Below are 21,476 nucleotides of genomic sequence, written 5' to 3' on the forward strand. Positions count from 1 at the left end.
GGAGGTATAGCTGCAGCAAATGATGTAAAGTAGAATCGACTCCAAGCAGGCCAATGATTTCTGCTAAATCCTCAGGTTTCTGATTCCAGGGTAAAAAAATACAGGATTTTAATGCAAAGCAAAAGAAATCTAAGGAAATTTCAAAAGCCATACAGCGAATGTTCTTAGTATGAAGCATGCTATCAGTCATGTTTAAAATAATACTGAGAAAGGTTTCAACTTTTTACATTAGAATTTGGTCCTGAGCCCAACCAGAAAATGAACAAAACAAACTCTTGATCCCCACATTCCAAGTGATACACTGGCCATTCTGTGACTTTTGGGAACATCTTTTGTTTTTTTTAGAATCAATACACATTAGCAATCATTGAATTAGGAGTAAAACATGACTTTGAGCTAAAGGTTTTGTTCTTTTTAAATTTTGAGGGCTACATAAAGTTTAAACGGAGAAATGAGGGTACAGAGAGAAATCTAGCCAATTACTACAATCTTCTGAAGTAAAAAAAGACCATATCCATGAGTTGCATGCATTGCTGTTAGGCTTGAATAACTAAGAATGTAACTAAAGGAAAAAATCCTTAATTGATATTACAGTCACAACTACCCTGATATCCTAGAATTGGATACAAGTCCAAAAACTAAATATCACACATTTTCAAATGAAAAATCAAACGGCACTGAGCTTGTAATGTATATTTTATTTTGCACAAGCTTGCATATATACTGCACATACATTCAGTTTAAGAGAAGATGGAAGGCACACAAGGCAATTGGACTACTGTATCCTTTAAGTGGTACAAAGCAAAAAGGTAAAAGTTTGGAGAGTATACAAAAGCTTAAAACACACAAAGTAAAATCCCCTTCCCCCCTCCCACCCAACAACTTTTTTCCTGTTTTAAAATTTAGTAGCTGCCAAACTAAATTTTTTTACTTTTACTTTAAAATCAATTGTCTACTGCACCTTTTTATTTTCTTTTTAATATGGACAGGGAGTCTCATTGTTTTTTATCATATCAATTAATATTACAGTACATCCTTGGTAATACAAAATTGTACACCTTCATCAAATAAATTAGGATAAATTAAACCAATAAATTATGCAAAGTCTCAGAACAATAGACAATAACAAAAATCCACAATTGAAATTGCCTCTAGCTAACAAAAAAAAAAAAAAAAATCAAAAATTGACTTTATCAGTTCAGTTATTGTACTATATTTAAATCAAAGGGTCTTTATTACAAAAAAAGAGCTTAATGCTATTTACAACATATTGCTAAATAATATAAAGGCAGTGTTTTGTCATGGTTTGTAACTATATACATATGAGAAATGGCTGGGACAATATAAGGGGGAAGCCACAGCCTTTGATTCTTCTAGGTAGCACTGAGACCAACCCCCAGATATATTTTTTCTAACTTTAATTTTGCAGTGGTGATATAAATTAAAAATTTTTTTTCTTCTAATGTGGAGTAATTTAATATTTTAAAAATAGAGAATGAATAAATTTTCACAAAAGAAAGCCAGCTTGTTTGCCTTTTCTACTCATATTTGTGCATTTTAGGGGGTGTCAGATTTGAGTGAAGGCCCAGTTGAAAAGACTCAAAGTCCAGATGCTTCCAGATTCTGTTATATTCTTAGAAGGGTAATTATAAGAAGATGCAAAGGTTAAATACCAGTTTTGATCCCAGCTCTGAATATGAGCATTTTAGCTTTAGTTTTATAGATGGTTTACGACCAACAGATCTACAGAAAACAAAACTGCAATTCCTTCAACATAACATTTAAGTGCAATATAGTAACTGCTTACTCATATAAACCAGTTACATTCTTTTAAGGGGAGCTTTTTGAAAACAATGCTTCTTATAATTTGCAAACATAGAGTTTGTACCAGAAGGAAACATTTGTACTAGTCACACCAATGAGTATAATATACATGGCAAAGAGATTTTGCACTGTTCTCCCATGTACAGTGTTTCTTTCCAGGGAGTCTGTAAACTACTTTTTCTCCGATGAATTTATGATTGCTTCTGGGGAGCATCCTATTTTTAAAGCCCCCAAATCTTTAGCTTTATAACTTAATATTAACCTGTATGTGGGTGTATGGGGAGGGGTTACTTATTAAATATCTTCATGTACATAGAAAAGAAATTTCATAAATTTACAGAAACTGCATTGCCCTTGCCCTTGACATCTGATGAAAGAGACTGTTATCTTTTAAAAGTAGAGAGCAGGATTTTCAAGAATGCTTTCAACTGTCTATACAGTCACTGTAGTGTTCCTAATAAATTCAACAGATGTTGTGAGAATGTAGTTATTTATTAAAATCTCATGTCTTACGTAACGACAGCCATGAGGTTAAATATTTACATTGCTTTATAAAAGTTCCCCTCTTGGTTTAGTGTTTTTGTTTTGTTTTGTTTTCAAAACTTTTAAAAATGATATTCACCCACATCCCTAGTACAGTAACAAAAGATTCTGCAAACATAAAACACTTTAAATAATACTCAGAGGCACAAAGCAAACTTCAGGAATATGTGGGTGAACATTTCCTTAAATAATTACTACATTCTAACATCTTCCACGTGTTTTACCATTTAATGTGAAACATCTTCATTAAACAGCCAGAGATACAGTAAGAATGAAATGTTTTGTTGTTGCAAATAGAACATTCGTTTCACAAAACATAACAAATGTCTAAAATAGGATCTTAAATCTAGATAGGAAAAGGTAAGCTTTCCACTTCACACACATATATATATATGTATATTTTACATGTGTGTATATGTGTGTATGTGTTCACATGTCTGCATACACATATATAGCACATGGTATGAAATATTGCTTCTATACTACTTTTCATTAGGCTAAGAAAACACAAGATTTGCACCACAGTTACAAAAAATTGGCTTCTACAAGAATTTTCAAAACTTGAATGCTGCTCAAACAATTGAGGAAAAAATAATTTGCGGTATCAAACTGTTCTAAAAATTCTCTTCTTCAAAAACGTATTCTCCCGCTTTGTTTTAAAAAGACACAAAATATGCATAGCTATTAACGTTATGTCAAACAGCCAGAAAAAAAATCGAGTGTTTATTGCAGCTGTAATAATTGGAAATAAAGTCAAAAAGATGAAACTGAAAGCCACAGAAGGCACAAGAACAATTGTACTTGTGGGAGAAAACTGGTATTTTGAAGGATTTTTAAAAATCCCCCCGCTGGTGCATTTTAGGTCTAGGCACAGACTATAAACTCAAGGGTATATGCAAAAATAATTTAGAGTTAGCAGAAAATAAGTGGTAATGTGGTATTTCAACATGGACTGCAGACTTTTTTTTTTCCTATGTAAAATGTCCCTCATCTTTCACCCTCCCACCATAAAAAGTTAACTTCCTTCCAACTAGCCAATTTTCACTTGGTGACAGTTGATCTAACATTTGAAAAATAGTGATTTTTTTTTTCTTTTTTTTTTTTTTACTGTTAATTAAATAGGAGTCTTGAGAGATAGGCTTTTGTTGTTTTTTAATGCAGTGGGAGGCACAAGATTTTATGATTATAAAAGGGGACAAACCACCTAAAAGCAAAGTGATTGAGTTCTGTCTTCAGGACAAAAGAGGTGAGTTTATCCTCCTGGTGCAATCTCTACTCTGAAATAATTTCTACGCCTCAGTGAGCATTGAGAGGATATTATCAGTAGATAAGCACATCAACATTTGGTTGTGAACACAAACTTTCACTTCATTTGTCTATTTAAATTAGAAAGGCAGGGAAAAATACTAAAAATCCAAATAAAGTCTGGAATCAATACTATTGAATTCGCCCCAGATCAAGAAGATACCTAGCAATCTGTCTACAGAATAAACCAGGGCTTTGCCTTTTACCTTGCAAATGGTAAGGTGATATTGATATGAATTACTAAGGAACACCAAAGACCCAGTGGTATACTGATGTGGATAGTGAATGCCATACTCTTTCACAGTAAGGAAGTCAAGAGACTGTGACCACAAATTGAGATTGCTTCCCTACTTTGTGCTGATCAGATTTTTCTTTTCCATCTTATTCTGCTGCAATGATTATCTGAACATGGCTTTCCTAAAAGCCAGCAAGAACTAATAGCAAATTGGATCTAATAATTCTGTGTGCATCACACGTGTTAGGCGAGTGAGAGCTGGGAGATCTGGTTGGTTTTGGGTATGGAATCAAGTGGTTGATGCTCCAGTCCATCCTGCTGACCACTCTGTCCACACAGAGAAAGCCTGCACGGCTGCTGAATGATGCAGCATAAGATTGCACCATTTAATTTAAAGTCAGCAGGTTCTAAGGCTTTGTGCTGACAATAATTGCGTTCATACATTCCTGTCCATCAGCAGAATTTATAAATGACACTAAATTACAGCGATTGGGTCAGCTAGTTAGTCACATGGGTCAACCTGCATTCTCCAAAGTCAAATGGATTTCTTTTTTTAATTAAGGAAAAATGGTACTTATGTTCTATATGATCTAAATACCAGATTTGTTACTGTGTCAGTTTAGGAAGTGTATATCAAATTACCTGAGGGGCAGGGGTTTGCAAGACATTATTAGAAAGAACAATGAATTCTTACTGCATCTGCACACAAAAACCCATCTTAGAAAATGACACGTGTGAATGTCTTATGATTTCTTTGAAAGCAAGTATGGGACATGACACACCTTTGAAAAACTGAAAAAAGAAATTAAAAAGGGGGAGAACCATTGAAGAAAGCATAAAATAGCAGCTAGCTTTCTTAAGTGTGCTGAAATTGTGTTTTTTAGGTTAACCCCAAACTTCTCTATGCTATACACTCTTCTCACATTTTGGTCAATATTAGCTTTTGAATTAGAAAAGACTTTATCAACTGCTTTAAAATGCTACACCCAAAAGGAGGAAACACTTCATTGGACTGTGACCACTTTGACCACCCATCAAGGGTTGTGTGGAATTGTTTATGAAAATAGGTCATTCTCATATGTGCCCTTCTTAGGAGGTGAGGGTCAAGTCAGCTAACAGCTGTCAACAAACTACTGGTAAAAGCAGGAATTTTATGATCAAGATAGAATTTCCTTACCATAGAAAGGTATTCAGAAAATAGTGTTTTAGAAAACAAGTATTAAATATACAACAAATAATAATCTTTTAAAGCATATAAACAAAAATTGAGCAAGGAGTAAATTGGAAAGTAATGTGCCTTTTTATACTGAAGCAATATGAGGATAATTAGAAAATGACAAAAGGTTAGGGTTTTTCTCTATGAAGGAGGATGTATACTCATTTATTTTGAAAATCACATTGTAAACTTGAGAGAGGTGGCTGGCTAAACAATCATGCATAAATTTCCAGTCTTAAACTTGAGTCAGTTTTGTGCAAAATTGCTTTGCCTCCATAAGGAACTGGTACTAGAGTTTGGGGTGTTTATAATTTCTCTTAGGGAAAACTTGATAGTTAATAATCATTTTTCTTTTTGCCTTTTGGGGTTCTTTTGTTAAGTAAGGTGCTCATCCACCATTGGGTTTTTGTTTTTTTTTTAAAACCTGTAAGAAAAAGCAACTTACTGAGCTCAAACCAAACAAAATATTTAAACTTGTATAGTGGTTTCATTGAGTTTCAGACCTCTTAGCAGTAAAAACAAGAGACACATCATTCTGTGCTGTGTCACCAGGTTTCCCTCGGACAACTGCCATTTGCAATAACCCATCAATCAAGCAGAAGCATCTTTAACAAATGCCCTTCCTTCTCATCAACATTTCTTTTTCCTGAAAATTAAGCCTATTTTAGGTCTCCAAATGTTAAGGGCCTTGGGCAAAAGTAAACTAAAAGTGAAAGGAAAATAACCATCCCCTTGCAATGGAAAACCAAAGAAAATGAAAGATCGTGAGGAGGAATTACCAGCTGATTTCCATAACATATCCATGCCTCCCATACACATATATATGAAATAAAAATTTAGACACAAGTAACTTGGACATCCAAAGAGGACTGCTACTATTCATACATTCAAAAAGAGTTGTTGAAATTCCTACTCATGAAGCAGCTCTTGTAGGCAGTTCGGGGATTTGAAAATCTCAGGGACTTCACTATCCAGCTTGCAGATGACCTTGTAAATGGCCTTCTTCCAGGAAGGATCAACATCTTTGCCTGCGATAATGGCATTGAAAAACTCCCGTAACGTGATCTGCGCAACTTCCAGGAATCTCTCTGGAACCTGCTGATACAAGGAGACAATGGCATTAATAAAGTTTTCAGTTTCAAGTCTCCAGTTCTTCAAAGGAAACTGAGCTAAGTTCTTTCTTTCAGAAAGGGGCTTACATGGCACCTGTATTTTCTAAAAATGGCCGGGCTCTATTCTCTTATGTAAAGTTGTTATATATAGTAGCATTGTAATGTGAGGTTGACAGCTTTGTAGAGTTTTAGAAAGAGACTCGTGAAAAGACATATACAGACCTCTCAAAAAACTAGGATTGCAGTGTGAATATTAGGGTAGAAAAGAGGGACATAACTGTTGTGATTCTTCACTTTATTAAATAGGTGTCTCCCAGAAGAAAATCTCCAGCTGATTTTTCAGAATTTGAAAGATATTTCCTTTTGATTTCCAGTACGAGAACAAAATGTGCTCTCCAAAGTAAAAGAATGAGTGATCCTAGAAATGAGCCTGGACCTGGCATCAAGGGATTGAGAATGCCTTTTTGACCAAAAGGGGAAAAAAGAAAGGTAACAAAATAAGGCTACAGTGGCTAAGAGATCTCAAATAGAGTTGAGAGACTCTCTTGGGTGTTATACCTATGCAAGCACCAGCTAGATATTCCAAATGCCCACAGTATGCCATGCCCTTACCAACAGTAGTCCCGAAATACTAAACAATACCTGGATCCCTATCTGAGACTCTATAAAAGCTTCACTCACTAAGTTTACTTTTCAGAAACTTAAATCCCCTGGAGTGTTCCTATGCCAAGTAAGTCTCAAAACCCAGAGGCAACAGCCTCTTCAAGAACATCAGCCAGACGCAACCCCCTTCCCCACAATATCAACACCCCTTTTCAATATGAACAAGTTAGGGTGGTCACTGCCCATATATCCCTGAAGACTGAGACAGTTACCTAATGAGAGAGAGGGGTAGCAACTGACGAGATAGGATTTAACAAAGGATTACGAATACTGAGTCTTTATATAAATAATTTTTTTTAGTCTCTAGGGTACTAAAATAGCTAGAAGGAAATAACTGTCATGGTGGAACTGTAACGTAGATGCTTTGAAATTGCTCTATAGCTACTTTGAAAGTTATCACATTTCTGTATATATGTTATATTTCACAATAAAGAAATAACTGAAATGGTGGAACTGTAACCCACAACATTCTTTGAAATTTGCTCTCTACTTGTTAAACCATGACAGTTATCACTTTTGTGTATATATGTTATATTTCACAATAAAACATGTAAAAAAAGAAAGAATAAATGATCAGTCTTCGATATAAATTAAACCCATACTTCAAATGAAGGAAACTTTCGAAAATCTTCATTTCCTACTTGTGTCATAGGATTGTTGACTCAAATGCTAAATTGTATGTTAAAATAATCTGAACTAGAAAGGGATCTACTTACATAAAGGAGGAAGATAATGCCATCAACACTGTCAAGCAATATAATATTTGAACTGAATCGTAAAATACTACATCGGAAAATATAACCTGAGAGCCATAGAGCTCTGTAACAGTGATTTGTGCAGCTGCTGCTATACTACTACTAAACATTTATTGAGTTATTATGTTTAAGTACTGAATGTGAATTATTACATTCTCTTCTCCCAATATCTCTATGAGATAAGTTCTATTATTTTGCCCCCTTCAAAATGAGAGAACTGAGGCTCAGAGATATGAGGGGTCATTAGATTCCAAGATAAACCTTCTCCCAAAATTCTTTTTAGGATACCCATTTGTTAAGCAGTTTCTTCCTTAACAATTTGTGTGTGTGTGTGTATGTGTGTTCTCATATTGTTTATTTAATAGTCTTGACCTCTTAACTAGGCAAAATAGTAGCTATCAGTGTATTTATTTAGTATTTGTAAATTACTCACGGTTAAGCACGGCCTATCTGTCCACACACCAAGAAAATAGGTTCATAAAATCATTCTGTGAACTCATTTTTTTTTGCAAGTACATCTTGACACTCAATAAATTTCTTTTAGTGTGTACTTATGCGTAAGTAATGTTTTATTTTTTATATTAAGTAAAGATAGATGAAGAAGTAAATGCACTGTAGTTATATGTATAGGCAAATCTGTCTCCACAAACACAAGAGGAAAGATTTTCATCTTAGTTCAGACATGCCACTTACTAAAGTAAAAGGAAAGTATTTTCAGGTTTAACATGTTAAACACTTTCCTCCCCACTTTTTCTTAATTGTTGCAATGGACCTTTTTATAATGATAATAGCTATTAACACTAGAATAATCACAAGACATTGCAGTTTTTCACATTTAAAATCAGACAAAGAAGTTCATTGCTTTCAATGGCAAGCCACTTCTCCCTTGCAGAAAAGCCTAATAACTCCCCTGAAAAAATAAAAGGGCCCTATCTGCAGTTGATCAGAGTTTGGGGAAAGTAAGACTTTTTGCTATTCCCTCCAAAAAGATCTATTCACTTTCCAGTATCTCAGGACGCAGCTCCCAAAGCTGCCTGGAAAATCATCCAACGTGCTACCTCCTCCCTCGGGGACTTGCAAACCCATTCCCTCATGAGAGTTCCTCTGGATTTTCTATAGAATTCCCACCCCCACCCCCATCCCCAATCTCCAGTATCCACATGAATACTTGAAGGATAGGAAGGGATTGGGGCAAAGACTGGCTCTCCCACTCACCTTATACTGAATAAAAAGTCATTAAGCGGCCTTTTTGAGTATGCTCCCTTCCTCCTCCCAAAGACAATTCTTCACATTTTATCATATGGGCAGCATGGAGGGAGAGAATCTGGCTGGCTGGAGAAGAGTTAGTTAGGCAGTGCGACTATCCACTCTAACTGCTTGGCTTGGGAGCTGTTAGCCAAATGCTACAGAAACATAACCATAGGCATTTATTAAAATGAATATTTCAAGAAGTGTCGTTTCAGTGGCCACTGGCAACAGAGCCATGGTGGAGACCTTTGTTCCTTGAACACTCGGGGATGCGACAGGGCATGGCTGAGAGCTGCGAGGGGCGGGCCAGAGAAGGCCAGAAGCCCCCTCCCACACTCCAGGGTCTCACAGGAGATCTGGGGTGCTGGGGACCGAGGGAAGAGGGGCACTGTTTGAGAAGGCAGGAGGCAGGAGATGCATCTGGAACAGCATCTGCACTAGAGGAAGGAGGGAAGTGTGGTTCTAGGATTTGCCTGAGACAAAATCAAGGGAATGTCTTTGAGGTTTATGTACAACTTCCACCCTTTATTCTTAGCATTCATCATGGTTGTTAATGGGTTTTAGTGGTTTTAATCCTGTTTAAAATATTCAATTATTATGAATAATAATCATAATAATAATCATGGGCTGGTTTGTAATGTTTTCTGTATTTGTATCTTGATGTGATTTAACTTTTCACCTACTTATATCCAGTTTTAATTAAATTGTCATAAGGTGTCTTTAGATAAAGAACCAGATTTCTATTCTACCACAACACCTAGCAGAGATTTTTTTGCATAGTCATTTGACAAATAGGTCAGAATGAGATCTTGCCTTCTGCTTTACTCCACATTGGAGTCAAACTTATCTTCCTCCCTCAATACTTTGTAATAAAAAGGAAATTTAAAATAATGATAAAATAAGGTAGAATTTAAAGAGTTGAAGCAGATCTCAGAAATCTTCATTTTTATAGATGAAACTAAGAATCATGTGACAATAACTTGTCCAGGTGTCTTGATATTAAACCATGCTGGCTCCCTTTTAATCCATTTTAGCAGTTTCCACTTATATGAGTCATCAACACCTTGACAAGCTGTGGGTCTGTGATCAAGAAAAACCACAGAGGAGCTAGTAACTTCAGAATAAATGGAAACTATATAAAAGATTCCCAGAAAGAGAATTTGGTTATTGGCTTATGTTTGGGAAGGGATGGATTCTTTGTGAGTAAATAAAATGGTATGCTAATTTACTCTAGTGCTTTCCTTAAGGCAACGCTCATGCACTGGACTGGACCTGGACAAAAGCAAGTTACAATGAGATCATTCAATACTGGAGCAACTAATCCATTTTTGTGGCAACAGAAGAAGTTTACTGTTGGACAGCAGCTATTCTTTTGAGAGGGTGCCAAGGTATTCCACCCACAGGTAGAAATATCACCCATGAAAGAGGTACCCTCACCCTTCTGCTTGAAAACTTTTCCCAACTCCATTTAACAGAGTAAGGGGGTGTCCTTTCTGATGTTTGTTTTTTGGGGGGGAGGATATCTCACAATGCAGGCTTATGCGAATGACGTTGCCCGTATTTTTCTGCACCGCTTCACACCTAATGACTTTCCAATCACTAATAAACATCTGCAGAAAATCCCTTAGTGACAAGTAATCCCTTATCTAGGTTTCTTTTAATAGAACCCAAGAATCTGCAGAATGAACCCTAGAGTATCTCCTCAGCATCAGGTGGCAACAGTCAATCAAGTCACTGGAATGCAAGACAATGCAGGCTGCTGGAGGAGGGGGAGGGGGGAAGGCTGTGCCTTTGGACATGCCACAGGGAAAAAACAAAAGGCTTCCAAAGTCTCTGGCTTGAACTTTGAAGCTATTGTGGGAGCTGCTTTGTCAAGGGTTCTTCAGGAGAGGAGAATGGAAACTTTGCTTTGATAAAAAGGCACCCCAATAGAGGAACCTCACCCCAAATGGACTTGCCTCTCCTAGCCTTGATCTTTGGAGGACAGTATCATTATGATGAAATACTTAAATACACTCATAAATTTGAAGGGGGCTGGCATTGGCATCAACCAATTTTCCACAATTGTTTGTACTTGTGTGCCCTCCGGGCAAATGAGGGCCCTGAGGGCCCTGTGGGCTTCAAAGAAATGGGAAAATGGGAGGATGTTTTCACCTGTTTCAAGTCTGCTCAGTCAGCGGCTGCGTTGCTGTGTATTGGGTGGGAGGTGTCTTTCTGTTTTGTTGTTGTTGTTGTTGTTTTTTAATTTTTTTTAATTGGAATGAGTGGCAAAGACACATTTTTCCCCCCTGTCTTCCTCCTCCTCTTCCCAGTTGCTTTACCTTCAAGGATGATTTGTTTTATTAAACTGGCTGTCCCTAGCCTCTGCAGTACATAATAAAAGCCTGACATAGCAGGCTGCCTGCCTTCTGTGTCCTGCAGATACTCATCATAAGTGTCAGGACATACCAAGGTTAGCGGTCACTGGAAGTGTGCTTGGCTGGCCCAAACCTTGCCAAACGCACTTGGCAGCTGAATGAATGTCACAGAGAATAGAGGGGGAATTACAAAGGTTAAAAAGAAGACAGCCTCTCCTATTTTCTGGAGACAGACAAGCTGATTTTTCAAACCTCTGAAATAACCATAAGCTCATTCATTGGCCTCTTGGAGGGGATCTAAATCTCGCCTCTTGCACAGTTCTCCATCCTTGATCCCCTTGGCAAACTGGCCCACTGGCCTAATTTCATTAATGAAATGATTTTTACTATAATGGATGGATGAGGATCCAGGCATACATCTGTCTCCCAAGCCCTTCCCCAATAACCAAAGGTTGAAATGGTTTATCAATAGATAACAACATTATCAAGAGAGAGAATCTTTCCAGCTCAGCTTTTTAAACAAAAAAATTTTTCCCTTCCAACTTACTTTAATGGGGAAACTGAAAAGGAAACATACGTATGGGTAGGTCTGACTAACTGATGGAAAAGTAAATGCTTGGCTGATATTTTGGTGAATCAGTTTGTGTGGGTTTTCTTTCTTCTTCCTCCTCCATTTTTTTTTTTTTTTAATACTATAAAAGGGCAATAAAATGCTGACTGTAAGAAGACAATGTCAAGGAGAAAAGGGTATTGGTATTTTGGATACTCTTCACTGCTCGCCTTGGAGAGAGTTATTCTTGTCACAAACCCTTTTGTCTGCATCTGCTGACTGCTTGCCTGTAGCCAGCAGCATACTTTAACTGTTTTGTCACCTCCTAACATCACATGCATCAGCTGTTGGGCTTTTGTTACGGGTATTGTAGAACTAATCCGCTGTGGCTGTTCTACTGTGCAGTAAATAAAACAGAAACGGGCTTCTCAGACAATTCTGCATGAATATTTCAGATGGCTTTTACAACTCTGATTCACAAAATCAAATAAATAAATAACTCCCACAGCCCCCCACAGTCCCGACCCCCACACAGAAACAAAACCCCTCAATCTAGACCCAGATGCCTCTGAGTCAACTGTATTGAAGGCACAGACTTGAGCCTTAAAACAGTTGTTTCAGTGAAGTTGAAGGAAGAGTGCTTTCTAAACTTCAGCACCATGTTACTCATATTTGTTATTAGATTGAAACAAATCTAATGCTGGACACTGGGTAAGTGGCTCTGAAATTCTGGAAAACTACTTTTCTCCTTGGACCTTTTCAAAGATTATGTAATTCCATCAGAAATGTATAGTTTGAGTTGCCTCGTCAAACTGATTTTATTGCCTCCATCTCATTTTCCTCCCTTCTGCACACCTGAAAGGGGTCAGAGGAAGAACCTTCTGAATGTTTAGTTCAGTCTAAGACCCTTTCCTAAATGTTTAACATGTACAGGTACACAGAGGGAAAAAACAAACTTTGGGTTGGTGTTTTCAAACCTTAATTTGCACCATGAGCTGTCTTATGATGTGAACAGTGGACTAATCATAAAGCAAAGCATTTTTCTAGATGACTTCTTAGTGTCTTTGGAGAAGTTAAGAGAAAAGGGGCCTGTGCACGCATGCACGCACACACACACGCACACAAAGATCCTAGGAAAGGAGACAAACAGTTGAAGTACTTTCCCGAGCATTCATTCACCCTGGTGTGCACATGATTCCTCTAAACAAACTCTCCCATCCCTGCTGTTTGTTAAGTAAATATTGATCAAGGAGAGACATATCTCCTGACAGCAGTGGCACAAGCTGGGGACTTATACTGCAGACAGAGTGGACTTAAATGGATAAACTCAGATGCTTTATAACTCCTCATAGAGATTATCAGATGCAAAGCAAGAACAAATATGTTATTGCTGCTTCTCTCCGCTGTTTCACTTTCACTGAACTCTACGGCTGGAGACAGAAAAGGGGAACCATGGAGCTAAAATATGGTCACAAGATGCTGTTACTAAGAGTCTCCCTTTGCAGTCATGCATGCATTTATCCTGTGTTTACAGCCGGGGACTAACTGACCCTTCAGAAAAGAAGAAATGGTGCGGGATGTTACACATAGAGAGACATAGGCCTGTATTCCAATGCCCTCTCATTACACGGAAGGATCAAATGAGAAAGCAAACATGAACGTGCTTTAGAGAACATAAAATATCATCCAGTGTAAGCTGGTGGTTTGAACCTGTAAAGAAGAGCTCTCAGTCCTGGGAAGTCTTTCACTGTGATTAGTAAATATGTGCAAAGCATTATTTTGAGCGATGCTTTGAGGGGGGTTGCCCGGGCAGTTTTATTAGTTGAGAAAAGGTACTTTGTGTTTCCTCAGCTTGATTTTGGTCATTTCATGATTGTGGTTCTAATCTCTGTTTTCTACGCTGTCCGTAGATGAATGGAAATGTACACTTCCCTGGGAAGGCCAGTAGCAAGGTGTTATAATAGGGATCCCAACAAGTGACTAAATGGCATTTAAATTGTGTTAGGATGCTCGCATGTGTGCTTAGAAGGACTAGCATCATCCCGAGGGCACTGGCTCAGAAGCAGCACTCAGATGTCTGCCGTGTTACATTGAGTGAGGCAGAGGAAGGTTCTGCAACGACTGGGCTTTGGACTAACATCTCTTTCGTTCTGATGCTCCTGCTCCGAGTGGCATTCAGTTTTGGGGGACCTTAAAGGATTAGAGGAATCTAATGCCCACACAATTGTAGGCCCCAAGAGTGGGCCCACTTCCTAGTAACATGTTTTGCTGCTTAAATATGTGAAGAGTAAACGCTTGTAGGAAGCGGCTATAGTTCAAGGCTGTCCTTAAAAAAACAGTTTCCTTGGTCTAAGCAAAGCAACACACGGTAATAACAGTCTGTATCAATTTTTTTTTTCCACAAAGCTACAAAAGAACAATGTCCTGTTGAGCAAAATTCAGTAGCATTCTGTAAACATTAATTTAAGGAAATCAATAGACTCAGTGAGCTAAAGCCATATTGCAAGATAAACTGGTCAGAGTGCCACTTTGTCAAATAGATTTTCGTTTTCTCGGCTAGATAAAGACAATTTCAAAATGGGGCAAACGTGTTGCAACCAAGGTTTGAAAAGTATGTGGCCTTCAAATAGTCTGCTTGTTCCTACTATAAAGCTGGATAAACATACTTTAAAAATGATAAGATTGGCTTAGAATTGATTTTGCTTCCAAATTTTACGTACGGTAGATTTCTTCGTTGTCGCATAGGAAAAGAATAAAACAAACACCATGCATTCAAGAAGAGAAAACGTACTTGAGAGAAGGGGTTAACTTGTCTTGAGAAAGAGAGCTTTGGGGGAGGTCTCAGTTGACTTTAAAAAAGAAAGAAAGAAATCTTTATTCATGCTGACCTGATGGGCAACAGGCCTTCCTGCCAAAATCCCAAAGCCAAATTCTCTGGCGAGTTTGGGATCAGCGGTTTCAGACGGTGGAAGCTGCTCCTGCTCCATGCTCCCCGTGCTGTGTCATGTTAATGTGAGGAGGGGGCACGGGGATGCGGGGAGCACGGGGATGGGGGGAGCACACCCAGGGAAGGCCTGGGGAAGGCAGCGGAGCGGATGGCCCACACACCAGCCCCAAGATTTCTCTCAGCCAGACTGAAAGAGTGGTGGGGAGAATTAGAAAATGGGGCAAAAGGAAAGCATCTCTCCAGGCCTGCTGCCATGGCAGGGGTCTGCACCGAGCTTGTGGCATGTACACGTCCAAGTTAAACCATGAGATCCAGCAAAGCCATCTCTGCCCTTACAATCACCGGTGGAGTAGCAACCAGAAATGAACGATTTCGTGGAAGTGGCCCACTGGGGGAAATGGAATAAAAACTAAACACTCACAAGGAAACTGCCAAGGAGGGAGTCAAGGATCTCCCTTGGATGGATAGTGGGACTTCACAAAAAAGGCTCTGTGGAGCTGGACTTCAGGCTGCAGTGCGGGGAGCAGGGTGCCGCTATTTGTCTTTGTGTGCACCTCTCTGACACAAGCATGAATCAAGGGCAGAAACATCCCCTAAGTATTTATTTCCTCACCAGAATTTGTGTATTTGTCTTTTAAAAGAGTGGGTATTTAGAAAATATAGAATTCACAATAAAATTTCTATATATTTTTACTATGTATAGATAGAAACACCATATAAGTATCAGCAATGTGCTAGAGTTGAGCATTTTGAATAATTCTGACTTCCAAGTAACAGAAAAGGAATTTCTTAACGTCTTCTAGTCTATCTATTAAATTTTGCATACATTCTTTATTATATAAGCATTTCATTGGCAATGCTGCCTGTCAGTATCAATACAAGTAAAACCGTCTCTCTTACGGCCCCAGAAAAGGAGGAACTAGTTTGCGGGGAGCAGAATGACATGCCATTATTATAAACTCTATGAGACTGTGCAAATTAGTTCGAGGTGATGAAATTTGGTTTACTGAACATGCTTGGAAGTCTTGGCGTGACATATGTTAGGAAACAAAATGACTGCCATGTTATTTGTGGTAACGGAGTATATTTTCCTTCTCTCCCAAATGCTGCACATGTCTCCAGGAGTGACTCCAAGTTTAAACACACAAAATAAAACAAGAATGAAATCAAAGAAAAAGCGTCAAAAACTAAAACTAATCCCCGCCCCCCCAACCTGAGATACTACTCAGATACTGTCTAATCTTAAAATCTGGAAGATCTCTTCTGGGATTACACATCCGGTAGGCTGTTCAGGTAAGAGCTGGATCAAAACTGTTCCATCAAAGAGTCACGGAGTTTTGGAACTTCAGAACTAGAAGGGACTCTGAGAGTTCAGGCACTGTAAGAGAGAAATAACCCTCAGCTAGGGGTTAACAATTTTATTTTCTGTAAAGGGCCAGATAACAAATATTTAGGCTTTGTGGGCCAGATTTAGTCTCTGTTGCATATTCTTCTATTTTACAATGCTTCAAACATGGAAAAACCACTCTTAGCTTGGGGGGACGGGGCGGGGGTAAAAACACAGACCAAGGGCCACATTTGGCCCATGGGTCACAGTTTGCCAACCCCTGCTCTTAGCCAAACTTGGGGGCTAACAACTTTTCTGAAGGCCTAACACTCTTTCATTCTGCACTAATCCTGGTGTGCCTTGCTGGGCCTGTACACCGGTTGTTCTTGCAGGGTTGTTGGAATGGACTCACCCAAATTCAACCTGCAATGTAACTCTGTTCCTCAGATGCAGTTAATGCTGCCCATGTCTATGGGAAAAGAGTTAATAAATCACACACAGAGAGATGGTCAAGAACCAGGAGAACTTCAGGCTCTTCCTGCTTTGATTAGGCGCTTTCCTGCCAGTAAATATTTAATGTGCTAAATAGGGAAAACTATTCGTGTTCCATGATATATCTATCCCCTCAGCTTGATACATTAGATGAAAGAATAAGCACTGCAAGCAGTGTATCAGTCCCACTGCAGTGTTAACTAACTTTCCTTCTAATTGGCACCATGAACAATATGTCATCACTGTCCAAGTCCAAGACAACATGATGCTCCTTGAAGTTCGACCTTTGCTACAATTACTAGGCAAGATGGTAAAATAGATAGATGTCCCTATTATTGGACAGATTATTCAAAAACAACATGGCATGAACTCTCCAATATTGCATGAAGGGAAGCTGGGACACAGATAATCCACAGTAACTCCTGGTTTGTTCGAGAATGCATTACATGATTATTTTCTGAGGCAGATTTACCTTTGTAATTAGGCTTTGCTTCGGCTAATATTAAAATGAGTCTGCTTGTCCTGTGGGCACGTAGATGGAGCAATGTCAGTGGTGGGCCTGAGGAGAAGCTGCTGGGAAGTGGGGATCAGACAGGATGCTGGGAACAGCGTTGCTCATGGTAAGCACCCAGGAAAGTGCCATGTGATACAGATGGTAATCAAACAGAGCGTCAAAGAACTCTGGATCCTGGATGACATTGCCAATCATCTCACAATAGCTGATCATGCCGCAATAATATCTGAGATGCTTTGGGAAAGGACAGGATTATCAGTCTCAGTCCCATCACTTGGTTTTGATCGAAAGATCTTTGTTCTGTCCCAGAGATTCCTTTTTGCGTTTCTTAGGAAACCCTATTGGTTTCTCCTCCACAATTACCCATGGCCAAAACTAAGGATGGGCTGTACTTCAAAAGCTACATTAGCACTCATGAAGGGCTTGGACATCTGATATAAGAATGGTGACTAGTTTGGAAAGACACAGAAAGATTCCAGAATAAGCTCCCAGCCTTGGGAGGTTGCTCTACCTCTACCAACACCTAGTTGCATTTCGGGTGACAGGGTGGGAAGTTTTAGGAAGCTGTCAAGACCTGGAATTGGCCCTGTTGAAAGGCAGTTTCAGGAATCAACATACAGATTATCTCATACATCTTCAGGTCATTTAAAATGACGTTATCTTTGCCCCTGTGTTTTTCTTGCTAAACGTTGTCAAGCTTAAAAGAAGAGGAAAATAAATCTCTGGCTGGTGAATATTTTATGTCCCAAATAATATGTTAAAGTCTACCAAGGTAACTAAGTTATGGGTGTTTTCTCTCTTTCATTATAAGCAAGAAAGTTAATTTGCAGTTGTAAAATTATTATGGGACTGCAAACCTATTTGCTGTCGTAGTTGGAAATAATGATTCTGATTTTTAGTCTGGGAAAGCACATATTTCCAAACCTTGCAGTATGAATTTTGATAAGGGAAAGACTTTTTGTGTGGTAACAGAAGGAAAATAGGACTTATTTACACAGTGAATGTTCACTCTGTAGAGGAACTTCCCTCCAGTTATACATCTTCCCCTTACTTTAGCCACCTCCACATTTGATAAAGATGCCAACATGTTTCAAAACCAAACTTGAAGGAAGGGGCCTAAATAATTGTTGCTCCTGTAAGTGAATGGCACTAATTACTGTATTGTGTTTTTTAATAGGGAGGTGCATTTTTGCTAACTTGAAGGAATATGCTGTATTTTGAATAAGTGTGTGACTTAATATTTGGGTTTTTTTTTCTCCTTTAAAAACTGGACCTGAACACAAGCTTTGAGTTGATATTTGTAATAATCTTAGGACCTGAAAGACTGTAGCATTTAGTGTGTCTTAAAATTATGTACTGTACCAGCCATGGATTTTTGTAAATATACCTGTCTCCCTTTATTGTATTATTTTAGTAAAAAATAAATAAATAAATTTAAATTTAAAAAAATGATGTATCATTGAAAATAGGTTATATGTTAAAGGAAGTGCAGTGGCCTTGAAACCATAGCCTTTCATGTTCTTTCACCTACTTCAGCTTCATGTCATTTCTCTGCTTTTGCCCCTCCTCAGGTCCCATACAAGTTCTCAGTGAATATGTTAGCTTTAACTAAAAGTCACTTTTAGTACCAGGTTTTACTTCAAAATTTTAGGATAGCCTTAAAAAAAGAAGTTGGGTACAGTAACTATAAGATACACGAAAAATTCATTACCCAATGACATGTGAGGATTTGCTATGTACCAACCCCAAACTCACAGGGGAAAAAAAAATCCCAGTGGAAAAGACTTTTATGATCTAGATTGCTATCCTTCTGGGAATATTTAAAGGAAAGGATGCTGTCGGATTTGCAAAAATTACCAACCAAGCCTAGTAGTGCAGGTAGTTATACCATCTAAAACAGCTCATTCCATCCCCAAAGAAGGGAAACACTGTATATTATGTAGCGGGTAATACATATCACAAATGCTAATTTTCTGCATCGAGGTGTGGCTTAGGTTGAAATCTGTGTGGAGTGTGCAGACTCCCCCTTAGTCTGTCCCCCTCAGCATCGTCTTCCGGAAAACCCACATGCATGAAGGCTTTGAGGACAAAATTTTTCATTGTTTGGCCACCCCAGCCAAAGCAACAAATAAAAGTGAGCAGCAAGTAGACTGGCTAGTGCCAATTCAGTCAATAGATTGTTTAATAATTTTGTAAATTAATCTCTATAATCCCAGCAAGGGAGTTGCTGCGTCTCCAAGGGCACTGCTGAGATTTGAATCTGCAGAGAGGGCCTTAGGAGAAAACTAAAATGGGTGCCCTAGGGAGTTTTACTCAGATAATTAAGCCATAGCAGAGCCATAAGGGTACACATGGCCCCAAGGGGAGCCCGTCTGGATAACCAGGGCCTCCACACTCACCACTTAAAGCTCTGCGTTATGTCTGGGATTTGAGAGACTTTATTTTTAAGAATGCACAGTGATCTTTCTTAGAATCACAGAATTTCAGAGCTACAACAAGCTCTGAGTTTCATCTTGTCATTTTACAGGTGAGCAAAGTAAAGCCCAAGAAGGCAGCTGTTTCCAGAGGGAAGCCGACCCTCCAGTCCAGAGCTCATTCCATTATACCCTGTCATCTCATTGCCAAGTTCCTCATCTGAAACAGGTAATTCCAAACTCCCAGAGATGTTCTGTTGAAGTCTTGGGGCAGGAAGAACTGCTTTCTGGTTTTACAACCAGTTTTTCTTTGAGTATTTGTCCCAATTCTCAGAACAGGGAGGATATGAGAGTTCCCTGCTTGCTTGTTTGTTTTCCTATTTCGGGTCGGTAGGAAATGAGGCAATAGTTGGGTATCCACGTGGCAGTGACACAGTACCTTTTACTTGGCTCTGCAGATGAAAAAGGGCAAATGCTTATACAGCACTTACTATGTGCCGCTTAATTCTCACAACTCCGTGAGGTAGGCACTGTTATTTCCCCCTCTTTTCAGATAAGGAAACTAAGGCATAGAGACAGTAAGACACTTGCCAATGCATCACTGCTAGAAAGTGGCAGAGCTGGGATTTGATCTCAGGAGCTGTCCTCAGAGTCTGTGCTCTGAAGCTCTACAATAGTATTGGTCCACGACAATTGACAATGGAAAGATCCCCCAAAGGGTTTTCTCTTTAAGATTTCAAGGTGGTGCTTTTATATAAAATGGTGCCTCTTCATAAGTGAACATTTTGATTTCTGCCTGAGAATAATATCAAATAAAGTAGAAACCAGAGCTTTTTTGACATGGTTGTCATTTTTATAGCCTCAAGCCCAAGTCTAAGGCTGTGTCTTCATGTCAAACACCCTGATGCTTTATCTACCAAAAAAATTGAAAACAACTGGGAAGCAGGCTGGATCTGCTCCTTTTAAAAATTCGGCTGGGTATGTCCATCAGATTTGCCAGACTACTTGACAAGGGTCTCATATGTTGGTCTCAGAGGATAATTTTAACCACTAAGTGCTACTGAGATGCTACTCAAGAAATGCAACTTCCAAGGACAAACTTCTGGGGCAACCGAAAAAGTCCCACTGAGTGTGCATAAAACACAATTTCCAAAGTGTGGTGTGGCTGCCCACACCTGGAATTCTGCCCTGTTGTTTAGCATCATAACTGCCCCTCAGGAAAACAGTCATGCCGGAAAAGCATTACAGACGGGCAGCTAAAATGATCAGGGGCAGCCCGCTTACTGTATGAGATTAGGCTTTTAAAAAGGATTAGAGCCCCTTAATCTGGAGAGATGAAGATTAAGAGGGAGTAATGATCAAAGTCTATAAAATCAGAAAGGAAATGGAGAATATGGCCACAACCCTGTTCACAAATCCCAGGATATTATGACAAGGGATATCCCTTTGGAGTTTGAGGGGCATCACGTTAAGAGCCATGAAAAGAAGGTACTATTTGCACAGTAAGCAATAAATTTAAACAATTATTATCTCAAGGAGTGGTACATTCTGAGAAGAGGGTTAGATTTAAAAATGGCTTAAATAACCGTATAGGTGATAAAACCATAATGATCTAATACTAGGAGGTAAGGAGTGTCCTGGGCACCTCCTGAGTCTTTTGAAGATGATTTGATTGCATGGCGGGTACCAGCCACTCCGCACATGCTCCCTGCCAGGGCTGACCCTGGGCTCAGTGCCCCACTAATCTGACCACCTCTCTCCTCTTCTTCTCAGCTAGGTTGCTGCTGGGAGGCTCCTGATAGTTGGAACTGGGCTCAGTGACCGGAATGCTCAGGAACCTGGTACAATACAAGCAGCTCATTCCTCAGAGGGAGATTTCTTTAATCTTTACCAGGGACTCTGTCCTAAGATTCTGAATTAGAATTTAGGGCAACGATCTGACCATAATTCTCATAAAATATATGTATTTATCCC

At 38.9% G+C, this 21,476-nt stretch overlaps 1 protein-coding gene across 9 annotated transcripts in view; it reads right to left on the reverse strand.

Moving 5' to 3' along the window:
* Window positions 1–678: 678 nt before the first annotated feature.
* Window positions 679–21,476, reverse strand: part of PROX1 (prospero homeobox 1) — a 60,804-nt gene continuing 40,006 nt past the window's right edge. For 7 of the 9 annotated variants that reach the window (XM_037823988.1, XM_037823956.1, XM_037823947.1 and 4 more), the window contains one exon: window positions 679–6,221. In XM_037823988.1, coding sequence (XP_037679916.1) covers window positions 6,033–6,221 — 189 coding nt within the window. In that variant the 3' untranslated portion in view covers window positions 679–6,032. Of the gene's footprint in view, window positions 6,222–15,817; window positions 16,134–21,476 lie in introns of those variants that run through there. The other 2 variants (XM_037823999.1, XM_037824001.1) reach the window with 2 other exon arrangements.

This window comes from Choloepus didactylus, chromosome 2, assembly GCF_015220235.1.
Source record: "Choloepus didactylus isolate mChoDid1 chromosome 2, mChoDid1.pri, whole genome shotgun sequence".
NCBI lineage: Eukaryota > Metazoa > Chordata > Mammalia > Pilosa > Megalonychidae > Choloepus > Choloepus didactylus.